Genomic DNA, 19801 nt, shown 5'->3' on the forward strand with positions numbered 1-19801 from the left:
GAATTTTCCATTGAAAAGGAAAAAAAAAAAAAAAACTTAAATTTATATTATGATATTTGGAGTGCATGTCTTACTCTAAAAGAGGATTTAAGTTATAATAATAATAATAATAAGTAGAAGAAGAAGAACAATAATAAAGAAAAATAAAAGAGGATTCAAACATGCCTGCAAGGGATGGGCATGGGTATGGTGGGTTTTTGGACAGATGTTATATTTTGGATTTAGAGAAAATATTATTTTCTGTTATTATTTTAAGAAACAAACCATCCAGAAAATTCTTATAGAATCAAAAACAATTTATCTAAAGAAAAAAAAAAAGAATTTTTTTGTTGGACAGGAAAAAAAGGAGTGTTTCTTTTTATATTGCAGCATCTTTTCATCAATTTATTTTTTCAATTTCAAATATATCACGTTAATATAAATAATATATTTTCTAATTTGATTTTTTTTAAGCTTAAAAAAAATACATAATCTGATCTTATATCATATATTATAATATTATTTCATAATTACCTTTTCGTTTGAATATAAACGTAATACAATTATCGGGAAAACACTAATGGGGTGTTTATATAATATATTTATAAAAAATTTATGTAAAAAAATTATATATATATATATATATATAAAAATATAGTCGATAATAATGCATAATATAATTTATATATAGATAACAGAGAATGGGATAGAATATAAAAAAAGATAGATCAGAGGGGGTGCGCAATACGCACCGTGATGGAGAACGTGAAAGGTGCCGGCCAAGCGAATCTTCTCGGATCAATTTATCGTGAGATCCAAGGTATAAAACCCCAATAAAAAGGATTTTTAAAAGTAAATTTGAAAAAAAAAAAAAGAAGAAAAAAGCGAAAAAAGGAAAATAGGAGGGAAGAAAGGAAAAGGGATGTAAAATATAAAAATGGGAGGGAGAGAGGGAGGGGAGGGTGGTTGTGTCGTTGGAAATGAGCGAATAGCACGGACGACAAGAAAAGTGAGTCATCGGAGTTTATAACCAACTCTATTCTCCAAAACGCTAAGCCCAAAGCTTAACCGAAAATGCCGTTGTGACTATCAATCTTTCTCTCTCTAGGGTTTCGCGGGTCGTATTCTCGTTATTCTTTTCTTTCTTTCTCATAATTATTTACGCGGTAATCCGAATTCTCAGCCCCCGCCCTATCTGTTTGTTTCGTTTTGTTTTGTTTTTTTTTTTTTGTTTTTTTTTTTTATGTTTTTCCTAATCCAAAATTCTTTAGCATTTTGGATTTCGTTTGTTATGTATCTTACTGTTTCTCTTTGGATTAAGCAAGGTTTTGAGCTCTTGATTTTTTTTTTCTTTTTTTTTTTTTTTCCCTGAAATGTGTAAAACTGGGATTTATTTGTGATACTGCTTGGATTTTTCGGATTAAGTTTAAACATCCCGAAACGATTTTGGATTTTTAGTCTGGTAAAAATATTATCTGAATTTTTGAATATATAATGTGCATGCAAATGTGAGAATTTGTTTGCAGATTCAAAATTTTGAATTCGGAGGAGATCGTTAACATGGAAATAATGGAATGGATGCAGAATTTGGGGAAGATAAAATTTGGAACGTTTTGAGGGATGGAGTTTATTTGTTGAAAGTACCCATTAGTGGGGAAAAAAAAAATGGATTCGGCGAGAAGTTGGTTGCAGAAGCTTCAACCGAGGGATAAATTGAGGAGTTCTACAAGGAAGAAGGATCCATCTGGTGCTGAAGAAAATGATGAATTGGATCCGCAAACTGACGAGGAAGCGCTTTCTAATATCACCAAGCAGAAGGTTGCGGCGGCCAAGCAGTATATCGAGAACCATTACAAGGAGCAAATGAAGAACCTGCAGGAGAGGAGGGAGAGGTAAGATTGTACCTTAATCTTTTCCTTTCTGGAAATTGAAATCTATGATTTCTTTAATTAATAGGCACCAATTAGGCTTTAAATTTATCCATCAATGCTAATTATTTGCCAAATCTATGAGCTGCGTATATATCTTTTTTTTTCCTTTTTTTTTTTTCTTTTTTAAATTGGGGGATGGGGATTTTGAAACTCAGACTTGATTTGTAACTTTTGCTCCTTTTGTTCTCGCCACTGGGATATAAGGCACTTTTTGTGGCTTTGGTCGACCACTGTTTTTATGATTATTGCCAGCCTCATATGCTTTGTTATCTAATTTGTGTTTTTAATATTATAGAAGCATCTTTTATCTGGTAGCTAGTAGGTTACTACCTTTGATTCTTTTCTTTGCATTTTGTATTCCCTCCACCCGTTGTTGTTACACTGTGTCAAATGTCTTTTTTGTAAATACTAAAACTTAGACTTTAATTAGGTATATACTGAATTGTTCTTTTTAAATAATATTATAGCAAGAATTGTTATGTAAAAGTACTTATCTAGAAAAATGTTATGGTAAATGCGGATATTATCAATTTGAATATGTGATTTTAATATTCAGTGTAATAAGATTTTTTGTTGACTTTTCCTTAAACAGACGAAATATATTGGAAAAGAAGCTGGCTGATGCTGATGTGTCCGAGGAAGATCAAAATAACCTTCTTAAGTTCTTGGAGAAGAAGGAAACTGAATACATGCGCCTTCAGAGGCATAAAATGGGAGTTGATGATTTTGAGCTGTTAACAATGATTGGAAAGGGTGCATTTGGGGAGGTATATTTTTCTTACAAGATATTATATTATCTCTTTTCTCTCTTGTTTGGTTTTCAGAATTTGATTTGCTTTCCTAATTTCTTGTAGAAAATGATAGATGGTATGATCATGTAATTGTTTTTGATGGTGGGGTTAGGGATGTTGCATGTTAGCGTAGTGGCTTTTGAATGCATGGTTTGCATTTGCCACTTGAAGAAAAAATATTTTACAATTGGAAGTGGATTGGTTGTAGCTGAAATTTGAAAAGAAGTTAGTTAATACAATTACTAGCTGAAATGGTTATGCAGCTTCTACCCGACCTTGTCCCTGCAGAAATTTTGTCCCATTTGGCTGCTAGCCTTTTTAAACTAAATAACCAGTATTAACTTTGCTTTATGGTGCAGGTTCGTATCTGTAGGGAAAAGGCCACAAGTAATGTGTATGCTATGAAAAAGCTCAAGAAATCAGAGATGCTTCGTAGGGGCCAGGTATACATTTAAACTGGTTCATATTTGCTATTCTTGAGGTTTTATACAGTGTGATCATTGTAAGTTGGCATTTGGTCTATCAGGTTGAGCATGTGAGAGCTGAAAGGAATCTGCTTGCAGAAGTTGATAGCAATTGCATTGTCAAACTCTATTGTTCTTTCCAAGATGATGAATTTCTTTATCTTATCATGGAATATCTACCTGGAGGAGATATGATGACTCTACTTATGAGAAAGGATACTTTGACTGAAGATGAAGCCCGATTTTATGTTGCAGAAACGGTTCTGGCTATTGAGTCTATCCATAAACTCAATTACATTCATAGGTTTGTGGTAATTTTTGACACCAAGTCATTGAGTCTTCCAGAGCTGAAAATTATAGACTAATCATGGAGGTGTTACTTGTTACAGGGACATTAAGCCTGACAATTTGCTACTTGATAAATATGGACACTTGAAACTCTCTGATTTTGGGCTATGTAAACCGTTAGACTGCAGCAAACTCCAGGAAGAGGATTTTTCAGTAGCGAGTAATGGTAATGGGGCTGCACAAAATGATCCTTCTGCTCCAAAACGCACACAACAAGAGCAACTGCAACATTGGCAGAAGAATAGGAGAATGCTGGTATGTTGTCTACCACTGATGCGTTTCAAATCTCTTTTTTTTTTTTCTTTATGCATGGAATCATTTTCGGAAACCCTAAACCCTAAACAAGAAGAAATTCCTCTTTTATTCATTTATTTATTTTTGTTTATTTAAATTGCCTTCCACAATCATGTGGTATAATATTGTTGTCAATGTTATTATTATCTTTTATTTTCTGTTTCTGCGACTGTAAATATTTGGTTATTGCAGGCTTATTCTACAGTTGGTACTCCTGACTATATTGCTCCAGAGGTTCTGCTGAAAAAAGGTTATGGAATGGAGTGTGATTGGTGAGTATTTATGGATTTCAGATCAGGATGATTTGGGATTTGAGTGAGTGTTAATTAATTCCAGTTGTCTTTGTACTCATACAATGCATGATTTTTCGGATGGAACTCTTTGTGTGGCTATATGCATTTTTCATATTACTTTAGGCTTTTAAGTTTGCTTTTCATTTTTTTCTCCCTTCTATATTATGATGGTAATAACTGGCTTTATGGTTTTTGTTGTTATGCAGGTGGTCACTTGGTGCTATTATGTATGAAATGCTTGTGGGTTACCCACCTTTCTACTCTGATGATCCAATGTCAACCTGCAGGAAGGTAGACTTGGAAAATATTCAAAATAATTCTAACTGTATCGGATGTAATTTTTTTTTTTTTTTTTTTTAAATTTTTAGAAGCTAAATTCTGTGATACATTTCTAATATTGGGAGCCTTTTGAGCTCAAATCTTTTTGAAATTTCAGTATGTCTCTCTGCATATTTCTCCCTTAGATTATGATGCACATGATTTTTCAAAACCTTGCTTTCATGTGGGTGTCTATACGACTATAATAGCCAACTTCACTATGAATTCTAAATTTACCTGTAAATTTCTGGGCATGTTCTTCTAAATAACAATCCTTATATGCTACTTCCAGATCACATATACCCTTCAGCTTGATAAACATTCCTAAACTGAAACTAATATGACTTTTTGGAAGTTTGAAAATTTGGTCATGTCCTTTAATTTGAACCTTTATTCAGAACGCAGATTTGACATTTGATATGGATCTCCACTTTCACTTACACACGACACATTTGTCTTTGTCCATTGTAGATAGTGAATTGGAGAACTCACTTGAAGTTTCCTGAAGAAGCAAAGCTATCTGCAGAGGCAAAAGATCTTATTACAAAACTCTTGTGTAATGTCAACCAGAGGCTGGGATCAAAAGGCGCAGATGAAATAAAGGTGTTGTATGGTGTGTTCTATTCTAAATTCTTAGGTTTAATTTATAAACTAATTCTGTATGATGGAATTACCTTGCTGCTGATTACCCTATCAGGAACATGCTTGGTTTGAAGGTATTGAGTGGGACAAGCTCTATCTGATGGAAGCTGCATTTATACCCGAGGTCAATGACGAATTGGATACTCAAAATTTTGAAAAGTTTGAAGAAGTATGGATCTCCTTCATTTTTTGTTAGCTCTGTTAAACTATCAGTGTTGAGGGAATTCATCTTTCTCATGATTCTCTTTTTGCTTATATTTGGGCTTACAGTCTGACAGTCAAACTCACACTTCGTCTAAAACCGGTCCTTGGAGAAAGGTAAGCTTATGAGTGTTATTATTTTAGCTGTTCGCCATTGGTTCATATTACCATCGCTATTGTTGAATGAAAACTATGAGGTGATGTTGTTTCATTGGTTATGTTTCTTTCCTTAATGATGAATATTCTTATATCTACAAAGACATCATAGTGGGAGGAACTACTCTTTGATTAAGGGTCTGGCTCCATTTTGGTTGCTGTTTATTTGTGTGCTAGCATGTGGTTTACTTATAATACTATTTTGGACTCCTGACATTCTGGTTAGAACTACCAAGGTATTTTTTGGATTTTTTTTAAATATATTTTTAAATGGATGGCTGGAAACAATGTAATTGGTGGGTAAGGGTCGTTTTTGCTTTTTGATTTTAGTTTATAGTTCATTTTTTTTTTCCCCTCCTCTTTCTTAAATCATATTAATGCATGCATTGGCTTTTGTTAAAATGAGATGGTATGCTAAACATGATGACGAGATTATTATGATATCATAGCCTTAGTGTTAACCATTATCTTATTGATTTGAAGAGCTTCTTATTTGAGGAATTCCTATATGAACTACTTATCTCTAGCCAGTATGCCATTTTTGTAGTGTTTTATAAGATAACGGCCATAACCTTTTTAATTTTCAAGTTTCTTTGTAAGTAATCTTGCCTCTCTCATTTTTCACCTCAAATTTGCAGATGCTTTCCTCTAAGGACATCAATTTTGTGGGGTACACATATAAAAATTTTGAAATCATCAATGATTATCAAGTGCCTGGAATGGGTATATCTCTTTCCCATATGCTCAATGATACCTTTTTTTTTCCCCCTTACTGAGTCTTTGTTACTTGTAAAATAGCTAGGAAATGCAGGTATAATCTGTTAAATATTTTATTTTAAGCTGTTATTGGAAGCCATTGGATAGGCTATTCATCCATCATATAACACCCTCGCGACAACAACACGTGTCACTCTACTTAGCTTGCAGTGTTCCATGTATGAGTTATCTTTAGTATGACAATTGTTATGGGGACTGATTTTTGACACTCTTTCTCCTTCTCTAGCTGAGCTGAAAAAGAAAACCAACAAACCTAAGAGGCCATCTGTTAAGTCACTCTTCGGTAGGCCAATTACATTTTTTCCTTCTTTCTTTACTGTGTTTGATTTTGTTATAGATACAGCTGACTGGACATTAAAGTATATCTTATGCTCCTTTAATGGTTTTGGTTCACTTTGAACAGATAGTGAATCAGAGACATCGGAGACATCGGAGGTGCCTGCAAGTAATCCGCCTGTGGAAGGGAGTTTTTTGAACCTTTTGCCTCCGCGATTAGAAGTTTCTCCAGAACAGAATGACTCCTAAGCCGGCCAATGAATTTGATGGAGTGAGAGCTTGTTTTCAATCCATCTGCATTTTGACACTAAAGTGACTAGATGTTGTTCTTGATGCATTCTTCTGCGCCTCAATTTTTAAGTGGCTATGTCAGCAGGAGCTTTGTGGTTTGACTAAATTACTAGAAAGGCTCTTAAAGGCCCGAACGAAGGTTTTGAAAGCAACTTAATCAGCATCTGAGTCTTCTTGTGGAAGGGGTAGTTTGAGATTTTATATTTTTAAGAATGTAAGATAGAAAAGTGGAAAAGTAAATACCAATTCATTTACTCTACTAATTTGTAACTTCATTTTTTCTTTTCTTTTGGGTTGTCAATCTGCAAATGCTGTACAAAGATGCTGTAACTCTTAATACCACCATGTATACTTTTCTTTTATTTGTACTAAAAACATTTTGCCCAAAATATCAGTAAGGCATCGATTTATGCCATTGTATTATACTTATTTTTATTATATATATATATATATATATATATGGATGGTAACCAGTAAACATTTGTGAATTGTTACGTGTAGCCAAGAATTTTTCCAAAAATAAACCAATGGATGGTATTATTTTGCTGAAAAATTGGGGATTGGAAATCACTACATGATTAATATATGATAATGACAACATGTTGTCTACGTGGGTGGTCGTTACATCATCATTAGCAGGATATTATTTTATTTATTTATTTTTGCTTCAGCCTTCAATTGCGTTTCTTTCTTTATTGGTTTGGTGGAAAACAAAAAATGCAAAAAGATATAGGAAATAGGTGACAACTGGGGATCTTTGATGAAAATAAAATAAAATAAAATTGAAACAGTCATAATTCCTAGAGATATTCCCCTGTCCATGGATCACCTGCATAATCCCAGTGGGTCCATGTTGTATAATTGACTGCCACATGTCGTAGGATTATGGCAATGGAGTGTCACCATCATGTATTTATGCTTGTGTAACCATGTTTTAAATGAATTTCTATCGCTAATCATTGAATTAATTACTTACATTTTTAATTGGCCGGATTTAGTGGCAGGTAAATACTGAGTTTTTCAAACAATAAAAATCATCAAATTTCAGCCCCCAAAAAAAAAAAAAAAAAGAGAAAAAAAGAGAAGGGAAAATCGAGGTCATCGAATTAAAAGGGGCATATGTATCTAGAGAAACAAAATTAGTGTTAAAAGACGTACTCACCCTCATAGCACCAAATATTTTCCATTGAAGAATTCAGAACAGGCAGGATTCAGGACTAATTGACCAAGCACTAATTGACCTAGCTTTCTTTAAACCCTTGTGGCAAAGTTTGATGACGGTCATCCTTCTATTTTGTTGGATCATGAATGTGAAAGCTAGTTTGATTATTTGAACCCCAATCAAAGACGGTTTTATCTCTTACTCTCAGTATTTGGCTTCCATGCCCATATGGAATAAAAAATCTTTGCTGGCCAAACCCAAGGCTCATCTTGTCCAATAGTAAACTTAGATCATAAGAAAAATATTTGTCATTTTTTATTTATTAAATATATACTTAAACGGAAAAGTTCTAAATATTTAAGTGGTTAGTTTAATTCAAATCTAAATTGAAAACTTCCTATCTTGTTAGATTAGAATATATAGTGGGTTAGTTTTTCTTTCCACATCTTGGTAATATTATTTATTATTTCTCTTTCTGGGTAAATTCAAAACCATGTTGATTTTGCTTGCACTTCAAATACTCAAAAACCCTGTTTAAACTTTTTGAGTCCCTTTCATGATCTTAAAATATAGTTCCAGTGAGCATCATATATGTATTTTTGTAGGTCTAGTCCCAGACAATAATAAGAACGTCACTACCAAACTGACGTGGTGTATTTTGATTTTTAGCTTATTGCATCTATCTCTATGTCTCAGCTATGCCGGCGATCCTTAGTTGTTAATTAAACAAGTGGCCAAATTTTTTTTATACCGCAGACCTTCTCTTGTTCATTTCTTTGGCCATTATTATGCATCTCCACCAAAACCCCACCTTTAAATATGCCCTTCAACTCTCTATAACACCCTCTCTCCCACCAATTAATCTTAATTTTCCGAGTAAAAAAGCTATCTTTTCTCTATCCTGAATTGTTTTTTTTTTTTTTTTTTCTTTTGTTTTCCTTTTTTTTTTTTTTTTTTACTACTTATGAAAGCAGGATTCGAAATGGTTCATGGGACTACTTTGGATACTATCCAACCCCATGAATCCTGGAACTCATATCCCACTGTTGGGTTCCAAAATCCAATCTCCATTCCCTTTCCCAAACCGCCTGTAACTGAAAACCGTTGCGTAAACTTGGACCGCAACGAGCTCTCAGAGTGGGTGGAGCATATCACCAAACAACTCATCGACGACTTACCAGAAAGCACTGCAGCTGCAGCTGCATCCCCAGCTGATGCTGCTTTTCACACTGCGACAACATCATCTGATGATAACAATTTTCATCAATCGATTCCAGGCGGAGAACTCAGGCCCAAAAAAATGCTGAGAAGCTATTTAGAAACCGATGGCGATGATGAATCGGTCCAATGGAATAACAACAACGAAATTTTTCAAAATGGAAGGGATGGTACTGGTTTAGGGTTGAGCAAAGTAGATGAGCATGGTTTAAGCCTCATTACTCTGCTCTTAGAATGCGCGGTGGCGATCTCCGTGGACAACCTCGGCGAGGCTCGTCGAATGCTGCTTGAGCTATCTCAATTGGCTTCACCATACGCGGAGTCATGTGGAGAGCGAGTGGTGGCTTATTTCGCCAAAGCCATGTCCAGCAGGGTTATAAACTCCTGGCTCGGAATTTCCTCTCCCTTTCTGAATCACAGGACCGTTCACTCCACTTTCCAACTCTTCAACAACATCTCTCCTTTCATCAAATTCGCCCATTTCACTTCCAACCAAGCCATCCTCGAAGCTTTCCACCGTCGTGACCGCGTTCACATTGTCGACCTCGATATCATGCAAGGCCTTCAATGGCCCGCTCTCTTCCACATCCTCGCCACGCGCATCGAAGGTCCACCGCACGTGCGATTGACCGGACTAGGAACCTCCATGGAGATTCTCATGGAGACCGGAAAACAGCTCTCCAACTTCGCGAAGAGGCTCGGAATCTCCTTCGAGTTCCAGCCGATCGCGAGTAAGTTCGGAGACATCGACGTTTCGGCTTTTCAATTAAGAAGAGGAGAAACGCTGGCCGTGCATTGGCTTCAGCATTCTCTCTACGACGCCACCGGACCGGATTGGAAAACTATAAGACTGTTGGAGGAATTAGCACCGAGGATCGTGACGGTGGTAGAGCAAGACGTGTCGAAAGGAGGGTCGTTTTTGGATCGTTTCGTTGGGGCTCTTCACTATTATTCCACGGTGTTTGATTCTCTAGGAGCTTATTTGGGGAGTGAGGACCCAAGCAGGCATCGAGTAGAGCATTGTCTGGTTTACAAGGAAATCAATAACATATTGGCGATAGGAGGGCCGGCGAGAAGTGGAGAGGACAAGTTCAGGCATTGGAGGAGTGAGATTGGGAAGCGTTTTTTGCAAGTTCCGATGAGTGCAAACTCAATGGCTCAAGCACAGTTGATATTGAACATGTTCCCTCCTGCTCATGGATATAGCTTGGTTCAAGGAGATGGGGTTCTTAGACTTGGCTGGAAAGAAACTAGCTTGTACACTGCTTCTGCATGGACTAGTTGCACTTCCAATATTGTTCCAAGATATAGTTGCTAATATTAGTATACGTGTGTGCATGCTTTTATCTGGTACATGACCTTGTTAATTGCAAAATTATGAGCTTACTAATCACTTTGGCAATCGAGTTAAAATAGTTATTTTAATATTATCATATGGTTTTTTAATCTTGAATTTTACTCTATATATATATATATTGAGTTCTAGAGTTGCTCCCCGACATATATAGTTAATTATGGGAAATTAGACTAGTTGTGCTCTCAATATTGTTCCAAGATAGTTGCTAATATTAAAGCCAAATTTGGTAATGTATGTTATGTGTGTTCTTTTATTTTATGGATACATGTATAACCTTGCAAAATTGCAAAATTACGAGCTTACTCACGTTGGCAACGAATTAAAATAGTTATTTTAATATATATTATCATATGATTTTAATCTATAATTTTTTACTATTGGTAGTGAAGTGAAATTTACAGGCTACATCATTTGAGCTTAGGATTCTCACACTCCGTCATAAGTAGGTTTCCTATCAAAGGGGGCAAAAAGGATCTAAGTGAATCCTAGGGAGGCCCACGTATACGTACCACTAATAAAGGATTAATGTAGAAGAAGAAATTGTAATAGTATTCTGTTTTTAGCATTATTGGATTGAATTTGAATGAAACTGAATTTCCATTCGAATTTTACAGTCTATTTACAAAGTGCGATGAAAGTTGTGAATGGCTTCCAAGGGGTATGTATGTTTAGTTGAATTCAGCCATTAAATATCAATTGTAATAATTGAATATATAGTTTATTTTTCTCATATTTTCATATAAATCGATCCCGGCTCTTCATTAGAACATAACCACGGGTTACTTTTACCTTTGGGGAATTTGGTCTAATGTCCCTTTTAAAAGGGCTATGATGATATATACCCCTTCATTGGTCAATTTTTTTTTTTTTGGCCCTTTAATGTCCATTACATTCTTAAAAAAAATTTAAAAAACCTATATATCCTTTATTTTAGATTTAATATAAGAAAACCTTTTGTGGCTCCTCCGGTTTGGTTTCTAGGTTCTCATCAAAAACCAATGCTGAGATTAGAAAGAGGACCAAATCTAAAGACAACAAGTTTGAGTTCGAAGAAAGCAATGCTCAGATCTTCAGGCTAATGCTCATTTGTGGTTGTTTCTTCTCTACTGCTTCAGAAATACTTGAATGGTGGATCGGAAGAATCTGGATCTTTAGCAAATGGTGGTTTTGTTCCGGTTCTACTAGGATTTGTGGGTGTCTTTAAGTTTCTGACGTTGTTCGCCAAGGTTTCTTTTGAAATATTAGAGTCAAGGAGGCCGGAGAAGCCGTGAATAGAATCACCAAAAATTCTGAAAATGTTATCAAATTGGCAAAAAAATTTGATTACCATAGGGCCTTCGGTAATTACCGATGAAACCTATGGTAGTCAATTTGTCCTTGCTAGAAAATTACCGTAGGTTTTATCGGTAATTACCAAAACCCCTGTGATAATCACATTTTACCAATTTTTTGGCCCCCACAAGTCCCCTAATATGTGTTAAATGCAACAACATGCAAAATATACATTTTTCAATGATCCTAAGGAAAAAAAATCCCAAAAGTTTGAAAAAAGTTCTCAAATTGCCAAAAAAAATTTATTACCGTAGGGTCTTCGATAATTATCGATGCAACCTATGGTAATCAATTTGTCCTTACTGGAAAAATTACCGTAGGTTTCATCGGTAATTACCAAAACCCCTGTGGTAATCATATTTTACCAATTTTTTAGCGCCCACAAGTCCCCTAATGTGTGTTAAATGCAATAACATGCAAAATATACTTTCTTCAATGATCCTAAAGAGAAAAACCGCAAAATTTCTGAAGAAGTTCTCAAATGGGCACAAAAATTTGATTACCGTAGGACCTTCGGTAATTACCAATGAAACCTACGACAATCAATTTGTAGTTGCTGGAAAAATTACCATAGGTTTCCTCGGTAATTACCAAAACTCCTATGGTTATCACATTTTACCAATTTTTTGGCCCCCACAAGTCCCCTAATGTGTGTTAAATGCAACAACATGCAAAATATACATTCTTTAATGATTTTAAGGAGAAAAAATCTCAAAAATTCTAAAAAAGTTCTCAAATTGCCAAAAAAAATTTATTACCGTAGGGTTTTCAATAATTACCGATGCAACCTACAGTAATCAATTAGTCCTTGCTGGAAAAATTACTATAGGTTTCATTGGTAATTACCGAAACCCCTATGGTAATCATATTTTACCAATTTTTTGGCGCCCGCAAGTCCCTTAATGTGTGTTAAATGCAACAACATGTTAAATATACTTCCTTCAATGATTTTAAAGAGAAAAAACCTAAAAAGTTCTCAAATGGGCATAAAAATTTGATTACTGTAGAGCCTTTGGTAATTACCGATGAAACCTATGATACTCAATTTGTAGTTGCTGGAAAAATTACCGTAGGGTAATTACCGAAACCTCTATGGTTATCACATTTTACCAATTTTTTAGCCCCCACAAGTCCCCTAATGTGTGTTAAATGCAAACACATGCAAAATATACTTTTTCAATGATCCTAAGGAGAAAAAATCCCAAAAGTTATGAAAAAAGTTCTCAAATTAGTACAAAAATTTTATTACTGTAGGACCTTTGGTAATTTCCGATGAAAGTTACGGTAATCAATTTGTCCTTACTTGAAAAATTACCGTAGTTTTCATTAATAATTACCGAAATCCCTATGGTAATCATATTTTACCCATTTTTTGGCCCCCCACAAATCCCTAATGTGTGTTCAATGCAACAACATGCAAAATATACATTCTTCAATGATCTTAAAGATAAAAAATCCCAAAAATTCTGAAAAAGTTATCAAATTAGCACAAAAATTTGATTACCGTATGACCTTCGGTAATTATCAATGAAACATATGGTAATCAATTTGTAATTGCTGGAAAAATTACCGTAGATTTCATCGGTAATTACCGAACTCTTATGGTTATCACATTTTACCAATTTTTTGGCCCCCACAAGTCCTCTAATGTGTGTCAAATACAACATGTAAAATATTTTCCACTTTATTCGACAGTTAATGAGAAATGAGGGTAGATGAGAAATGGAAGATGGTTCAATTTATTCGACACTTTCATATCCATTTATTTAAATATTTTCCACAACTACACAATTAATTCCCTCCTGACTACTCTTTTTTAGACATACTACCATGGAGCCGCATTTTAAAAGAGATTGGAAAAAACTTTCAAGCTGGGAATAGTTTCTCATTTAAAACTAACTAAATTTCAATGCATACCATTCAAACAAGTTCAAATGGTCCCAAACTAGAGAGTCAATATTTGAGAACTCAATTACCATCCATTTAAATTCTCATCCTTCTTATTTCTTACTTTTCCACATCTCAAACAATATGGAGAATTTAATAATGAAATTGGGTCTTTACACTTCATCTTGACATGAGAATCATGTAGAAAAACTAAAAATTAAGTCTGATACGGGGACACCTCCACTATAACGGAGACCGATTTGATACCTGGATGAAATTAAACAAAATATCTGCAGTTAGTTATAATATTTAGCATACAAGTTTCAAAGAAAATAATTAAATACCTAGAATATCCATAAAGAAGTATAAAGGTTCAAGTCTAACAATTGAGGCAATAGCTCATACCCAGTAATAATAGAGGAAAGTAGTAAAACACACTTTCCTTCATGAACATTAAGGTAAGATCCAATTCCGTGGCCTGTACTATGCCGATAATCAAGACCATTTTTCTATAGTGGAACTCAAGCAAGAATGTCTAGGGCATTACCTGTAGGAAAGTGAACATGTACCTTCCTATCACACAATCTTACAAGAATATAGTCAATACATTTCACTTAAAATGAAATACATAATGTAAAAAATAAAATAAAATACCGTTGGTTCCATTAGGAAATTGAGCATTCCTAAGTGCAATATGACCCTTAAGGACCTGCAAAATGAAGCAAACAAAATTACTTTGCAAGACTTGAAAAAATATAATAATAATAATGATAATAAAAAGGAAAAATAAAATAGATTAGCACTTATTGCAGTATAGCATGCTTTAAATAGATTAGCACTTACTGTAGTATAGCGTTTTCAACTATATCACTTTTTAACAAGAACATCTGAAAGTAGTTGATAAAGAAGGAATTAACATTTCCATGTCAAAGTTCATTTTAAAAGTGGAAAACCCTTTATTTCTCTTGATATATTGGAATTTGTTATGCATAGAATGTCATGCTAGCTTTTGAAAGTGGTTGCTAAAGTAGGAATTAGCATCTCCATGTCAAAGTTCATTTGAAATTGGAAAACACTTTATTTATCTTTATATGGTGAAATTTGCCATGCTTGCTTCAGAAGCAGGTTGTGCCCATGCAATACAACTTAAGAACCATTACCACTCATGTGCATAAATGACAATGTCAGAGATGCCTCTTTTGAAGTTCACAGATATCATATAGAATTTTCAACCATTACCACTTATTATCATATAGAATTTTCATTTGAAGTTCACAGTATGTTTTTTACTGCACAAAAACTCTCCAGCTTATCGCTTGTAGTCACCTCTGTCAGTTTAAGTGTTTGCCTACAATCATTGCATCATTATTTGATTAGTGTGTATTGAAACTGCACAAGCAGAGCATTGCATGCAGACACATAGGAATATACACAAGCTGTGTACTGACAAGTTGTCTGATACTGTTTATGTCCTTTTACATTCCTCTTTCAGGGAATATTTAGGCCATAATACATCTCAACTAGTATTTCAATCAAATGTTAGATGTTGCATAACAGCCTAAAAAAACAAAAAAAACAAAAAACAAAAAATGAGCTTACAATTGCTTTTTCTTAGTCACTTTGTCTCTCTCCAAGAAGTAACCAGAAACCCCATATATCTCCTGCATCTATATATGCACTAAAAGCTTAGACATCTTTTTATTTATTTATTTATTTTTTAGTTTTATTGTTTTCATAAAAAGCTTTTCCTCCAAAAAGGGTATATTGACTACTTGTCCAAGAAATAAACAGATGCACAAGTTTCACGGACTACCTGCTTATCCAACCAGACAAGATATTGCACCACTGCAACGCCATCTCGAATGTGTGCTTTTTTCAAACCTTCCAACTCCATTGGTTCTAAGTTTTTAAATTATCAGTTGTAAATAAAATAAGGAAAAATCAGAATTCAAACCAAATAAATTGATTGCAAAAAATTTATTCATTCTAAGATATCAAATTGCAAACAGAAAATTAAACGTGACATGTTTTTACTGGAAAATGAACAAAAGTCAAATCCTTGGATAAAATCATAGCTTTAATTATATCAAGTTTTTAAACATTTTAAATTTCCTCGTTATAAAGGGTTGTTTGACTATTTGAGGGCTATCTCTAATTTGCGTTGCCACCTTGTCTTTTAAAAGGCAAGATATAAAGTTCAATAAAGCATCTAGGATAAGAAGTAACCATCCCTTGAAAAGAACAAACTTGTAAGAACTGCCAAATTTAAAAATAACTTCTTGTCTTCTACATATTGTCTAAGAAATATGAAATGGACATTTTACATATTACATCTTGACATATGTCCAACTGTACGCACCAATCAAACTATGTATCTTGAATATGAACAGAAATCCATGACAAGAAATGCACGGTCAAGTTTAACATACCTATCAAATATGCTCTGTAGTATGCACCAATTTAAGGTCCATTCAAGGGTTTTAGTCAATATCAAACGAGGGCGCTTTCCACATATGCTTTTCTGCTTTCCCTGCCGAAGTAGTATTTCTGGTTTCCTAGAAGCCAACTGACTCTCAAGCTGCAAAGAAAACATAATAATCAACATGTTGTTATGTACCTCGGGATACAAGCTTCAGGAAATTATAACTTAAATGAATAATTTAACAATGGTTACTTAAATGTATGTTACCTGTGGTAAGGTATAAAAAGTTGTAGCAATCAATGTCTAGACACCTTTGATCAGGCCTGAGCCTTAAATCTATAGGGGACAACTTTTCCTGCAACTAAAATCAAGATTAAGAAGTTCTCGTCCAGTCACACAATAGTAAAATTAAAAGCACTTGAGTGATTTTATTTTGTTTGCATGTTCTAAAATCTCTTGTCAGCAATTCATGTCCATGCTAAAAATGCAATTGGGAAAAAGAAAAAAAGATAGAAAAAATGTTCCAGTGCAGTGTTTCAAACCAGGGCATTAAGTAATAGTAATGAAGTCATCGAAACTACCTTTAATCCAAGGGTGAGTTCATTCATGGTGATGGCAAAGCGTGGCAAGTTATATATTGTAGGAAACTGGGGTGGCTTGCTCCTTTTCCAAAGCGACTAGGCATCAGGTCAAGACTCCAATCCTTTTCCCTTCCCAGAACAATTTCCATCCACATAATGCATGCTCTCATCCCATTTTCCAAATAGTATTGCTATCATTTTTTCATTTCTATCTTGAACTAAACCATGTACCTGACCGAAAAAGAAAACAGCAATAATTTTAAAAGAACAATCCTTAAGCTTGTTAACAATATTATAGTACTTATTAACAGAATCTATACCCTCAATCCATTCTGTTCACCCAAAAATAGAATCCTTTGGTTTGATGTATTTATTTAAAAAAAAAAAAACGGCTTTCTTCTAAAAGAAAAATAAAACCAAAGGGGTAAGAAAATGATTCATGCTCCGCCTCTCATAATCCATACATATTGTTCTTGCAAACAACTTCAACTCCCATAAAGGATTAACTAATAAAAATTTCTATTGCTGTCAACTCCAACCCCTTTGGAGGATTCGAAGTTGGTATCATCATATTCAGAAACTAAAGGAATTATATATCCAATATAATGGGATTATAGGCTGTCCAGACTTATTATATATTAGGCTTTCAAAACAATAAAATAAAATAAAATAAATCCTTTGTCAACAAATATGGAGAGAGATTTTAGTAATTTGATAGCCGCCACCTAGTATAATTTCAGTCAAATTAAATTAAAGTTATTAAACAACATAATTAAATCTCATTCCACAAAGAAACAAACCAAGCAATTGAAGAAGTTATGCCAAATTACGTTCCTCGAGAAAAAAATTGCCATGCTTTTTTTTCAGTCATCCAAGAAGACCTCCAAATATCCATATAAAACTATATGCAAGTAAAGCATTTGAAAATTAAAAGATAGAGAAAGAATACATGGTGAGGATTTTGGTCAATGATAGATTGCTCCTTGAATTTCAGCTTGCAAGAATAGTTATGATTCCCCTGTATATGCATTGTACCACAGTGGTCACAATAGAGCTTTCCCAATATAAGGTTATTAATTGATGTTGTAACCTGGCAGAAAAAGAGCAGAAACACAACAAAGAATAAATAATATAAAAAATATTTCTTTTTAACCAAAAAAAAAAAAGAAGAACAGAATATTAGTCGAATCATTAGTCATTACCTTACTCCATTGAAAAATTTCTCTGTCGTCAAATTCCACCGTTAAAAGAACAACATGATCAAGCTGGATTAAGTGACCCTAAAATTTACTCTTTAAATTGTTATCACCCCAAAATTTCCATCCTTTACCCTCGCAGTGGCAAGTAACAATCATTGGATGATGACTGACCTGACACCAAAAAGATGAAGAATATTCAGTATGTATGCACAAGGTTTTGAATGTCCAGAGTCTGTTAAAGGAAGTATACAAGATAGATTAAACCTAGGTACCATTTGTTCTTCCTCCTTTCCTCCCTCACAATCTACTACTTACAGGGCTACTTTCTATAGAGGATTACACTAAATTTAGCTATTGCCAGCTATATATTCTACACTATTTTGGCTGAGGTAGTCATCTTTAGGTGAAAATAATTACTGGTCGTAATATCATAAAAATAAGCATGAACTTTCTTTTCTCTCACAATAACTCCTATTGCTCTCTCCAAAATTTATAAAGCTATCCTTTTTATTGTCACTGCAGCACATACCATAATAATGTCATCAATTTTCCTTTTCAAATTATGTATAGTAATGCTTAAGTGCGATATATGAATTTATGTTTAAGATGAAATATGCATACCACATTGTGTCTAGCTTTTAAATACAAATGATTTATATAAAACTAGCCAAAGTGCTCCTAGTATGAAATTTGTTTGAAGCAGAACTATAGGTTAGCGTTTGAAGGCTTACCAAACCTCCTTTTATAAGGAATCCCATTGGACTGAGCTTCAAATCACAGTTTCTCCTATTTCCATGCCCTAAGAAAAAAACAAAAAAATTGCATGGGTTTTGAAAATTTTTTGAAGCAATACCCGATTCAAGTGAGAAATTGATGAGAAATTATAGGAGATACCCGAGGATAATGTAGCTTCAAATTACCATGGTTCAGACAAAATGTCAGAAACAAAAGAGAAAAGAAGAACAGGAAAAAAAAAAAATGGGGAGGGAAACGAAAAGTTATAATGTGTATTTTTTTTTTCTTATGAAATGAAAACTCACTCGAAATGCTTCTTTTGTGTTGGAATTTCGATCGTGCCCTCACTTTGGAAGCACAATGGTGTTCTCCATCAGGTTTTCATCACACAACCATTGCCGATTTTCGAAAAGCGCAAACCTTCTCGAATCCTCAATCGGCGACTTGAGGTGGCTTCTCTCCATCTTCGATTAAAATGGTGCTAACCTCTCTCTGCCTCCGATCGCTAGCAACAACCTGATTCTCTCTCACTTTCTCTTCCTCTTTTCTTCGTGCTCCATCCAAGTTAGAAAAAAAATGGAATACATCTTATTACTTTTTTCCTTTTCTTTTATATTTGAAAACGGTAAGCTAGAAATATTGAAAAATTAAAGGGCAAAACAAAAATATTTTAGATGAAAAGGACAAATATCCTTATAGCCCTTTAAAAAAGGGTATTGGATCAAATTTCCCCTTTACCTCTTGTACTGGGCTAATTAGCTAAAAATTGGGCTCTTGAAACTGATCGACTAATGGGCTACGACCCTCAAGTTTGGTTTGTCTGGACAAAAGTGGACCCTTCTTAACATATTTTCGTTTTCACACATTTTAACTTTTACATTTTTTTCCCCAAAATTAAAGAGAAAAACATAAGTTACATTTGTGAAAATCCTATTTAAGGATATTGTTGGTCTTTTCAATCGTTTTATATAGTTGGATTCTAATGCTGAGCCGTTAAACCTTCTTTGTTTTCATTTCCCTATTATACACCTATAATTGTTCTTCTACAATTTTTAATACTAATATAACTATTTTTATCCATACCTATTTCTTTCTTTCTTGATTATAAAACATAATATAATCAATAAACATTCTTGAATTCTAAAAC

General features: G+C 34.1%; 2 protein-coding genes and 1 long non-coding RNA gene across 26 annotated transcripts; 2 read left to right on the plus strand and 1 right to left on the minus strand.

The window, feature by feature from the left end:
* Positions 1 to 715: 715 nt before the first annotated feature.
* On the plus strand, positions 716 to 7184 carry LOC107425774 (uncharacterized). Of its 3 annotated transcripts, none has more exons than XM_048480818.2 (14): positions 719 to 1145; positions 1506 to 1871; positions 2503 to 2677; positions 3061 to 3144; positions 3228 to 3469; positions 3555 to 3768; positions 4000 to 4079; positions 4307 to 4391; positions 4890 to 5021; positions 5116 to 5229; positions 5331 to 5378; positions 6056 to 6140; positions 6421 to 6477; positions 6598 to 7184. In XM_048480818.2, exons 2-14 carry the CDS (start codon positions 1645 to 1647, stop codon positions 6717 to 6719), a joined length of 1665 nt encoding a protein of 554 aa, XP_048336775.1. In that variant the 5' UTR covers positions 719 to 1145; positions 1506 to 1644; the 3' UTR covers positions 6720 to 7184. The 3 variants fall into 3 exon arrangements, with proteins under 3 accessions (XP_048336776.1, XP_048336775.1, XP_048336774.1); XM_048480817.2 differs by having other exon boundaries at positions 1564 to 1871; XM_048480819.2 differs by lacking the exons at positions 6421 to 6477; positions 6598 to 7184 and adding an exon at positions 6216 to 6409 and having other exon boundaries at positions 716 to 1145; positions 1564 to 1871.
* A 1503-nt stretch (positions 7185 to 8687) lies between these two features.
* On the plus strand, positions 8688 to 10632 carry LOC107425750 (protein SCARECROW). The gene has a single exon (XM_016035774.4). The coding sequence runs from the start codon at positions 8888 to 8890 to the stop codon at positions 10457 to 10459; it is 1572 nt and encodes a 523-aa protein (XP_015891260.3). The 5' UTR covers positions 8688 to 8887; the 3' UTR covers positions 10460 to 10632.
* Positions 10633 to 13711: 3079 nt separating this feature from the next.
* LOC112492835 (uncharacterized) lies at positions 13712 to 19607 on the minus strand. 22 transcript variants are annotated; one of them, XR_007242858.2, is made up of 12 exons: positions 18960 to 19474; positions 18651 to 18718; positions 17923 to 18090; positions 17670 to 17810; positions 16721 to 16951; positions 16407 to 16494; positions 16147 to 16295; positions 15531 to 15616; positions 15317 to 15384; positions 14372 to 14426; positions 14123 to 14290; positions 13712 to 13984 (listed from the first exon to the last, which is right to left on the minus strand). It is a non-coding gene; the product is annotated as an uncharacterized LOC112492835 (long non-coding RNA). The 22 variants fall into 22 exon arrangements; XR_007242854.2 differs by having other exon boundaries at positions 14123 to 14264; positions 15317 to 15378; positions 18960 to 19469; XR_007242845.2 differs by having other exon boundaries at positions 14123 to 14264; positions 18960 to 19321.
* Positions 19608 to 19801: the final 194 nt, after the last annotated feature.

This window comes from Ziziphus jujuba, chromosome 9 (assembly GCF_031755915.1).
Source record: "Ziziphus jujuba cultivar Dongzao chromosome 9, ASM3175591v1".
NCBI lineage: Eukaryota > Viridiplantae > Streptophyta > Magnoliopsida > Rosales > Rhamnaceae > Ziziphus > Ziziphus jujuba.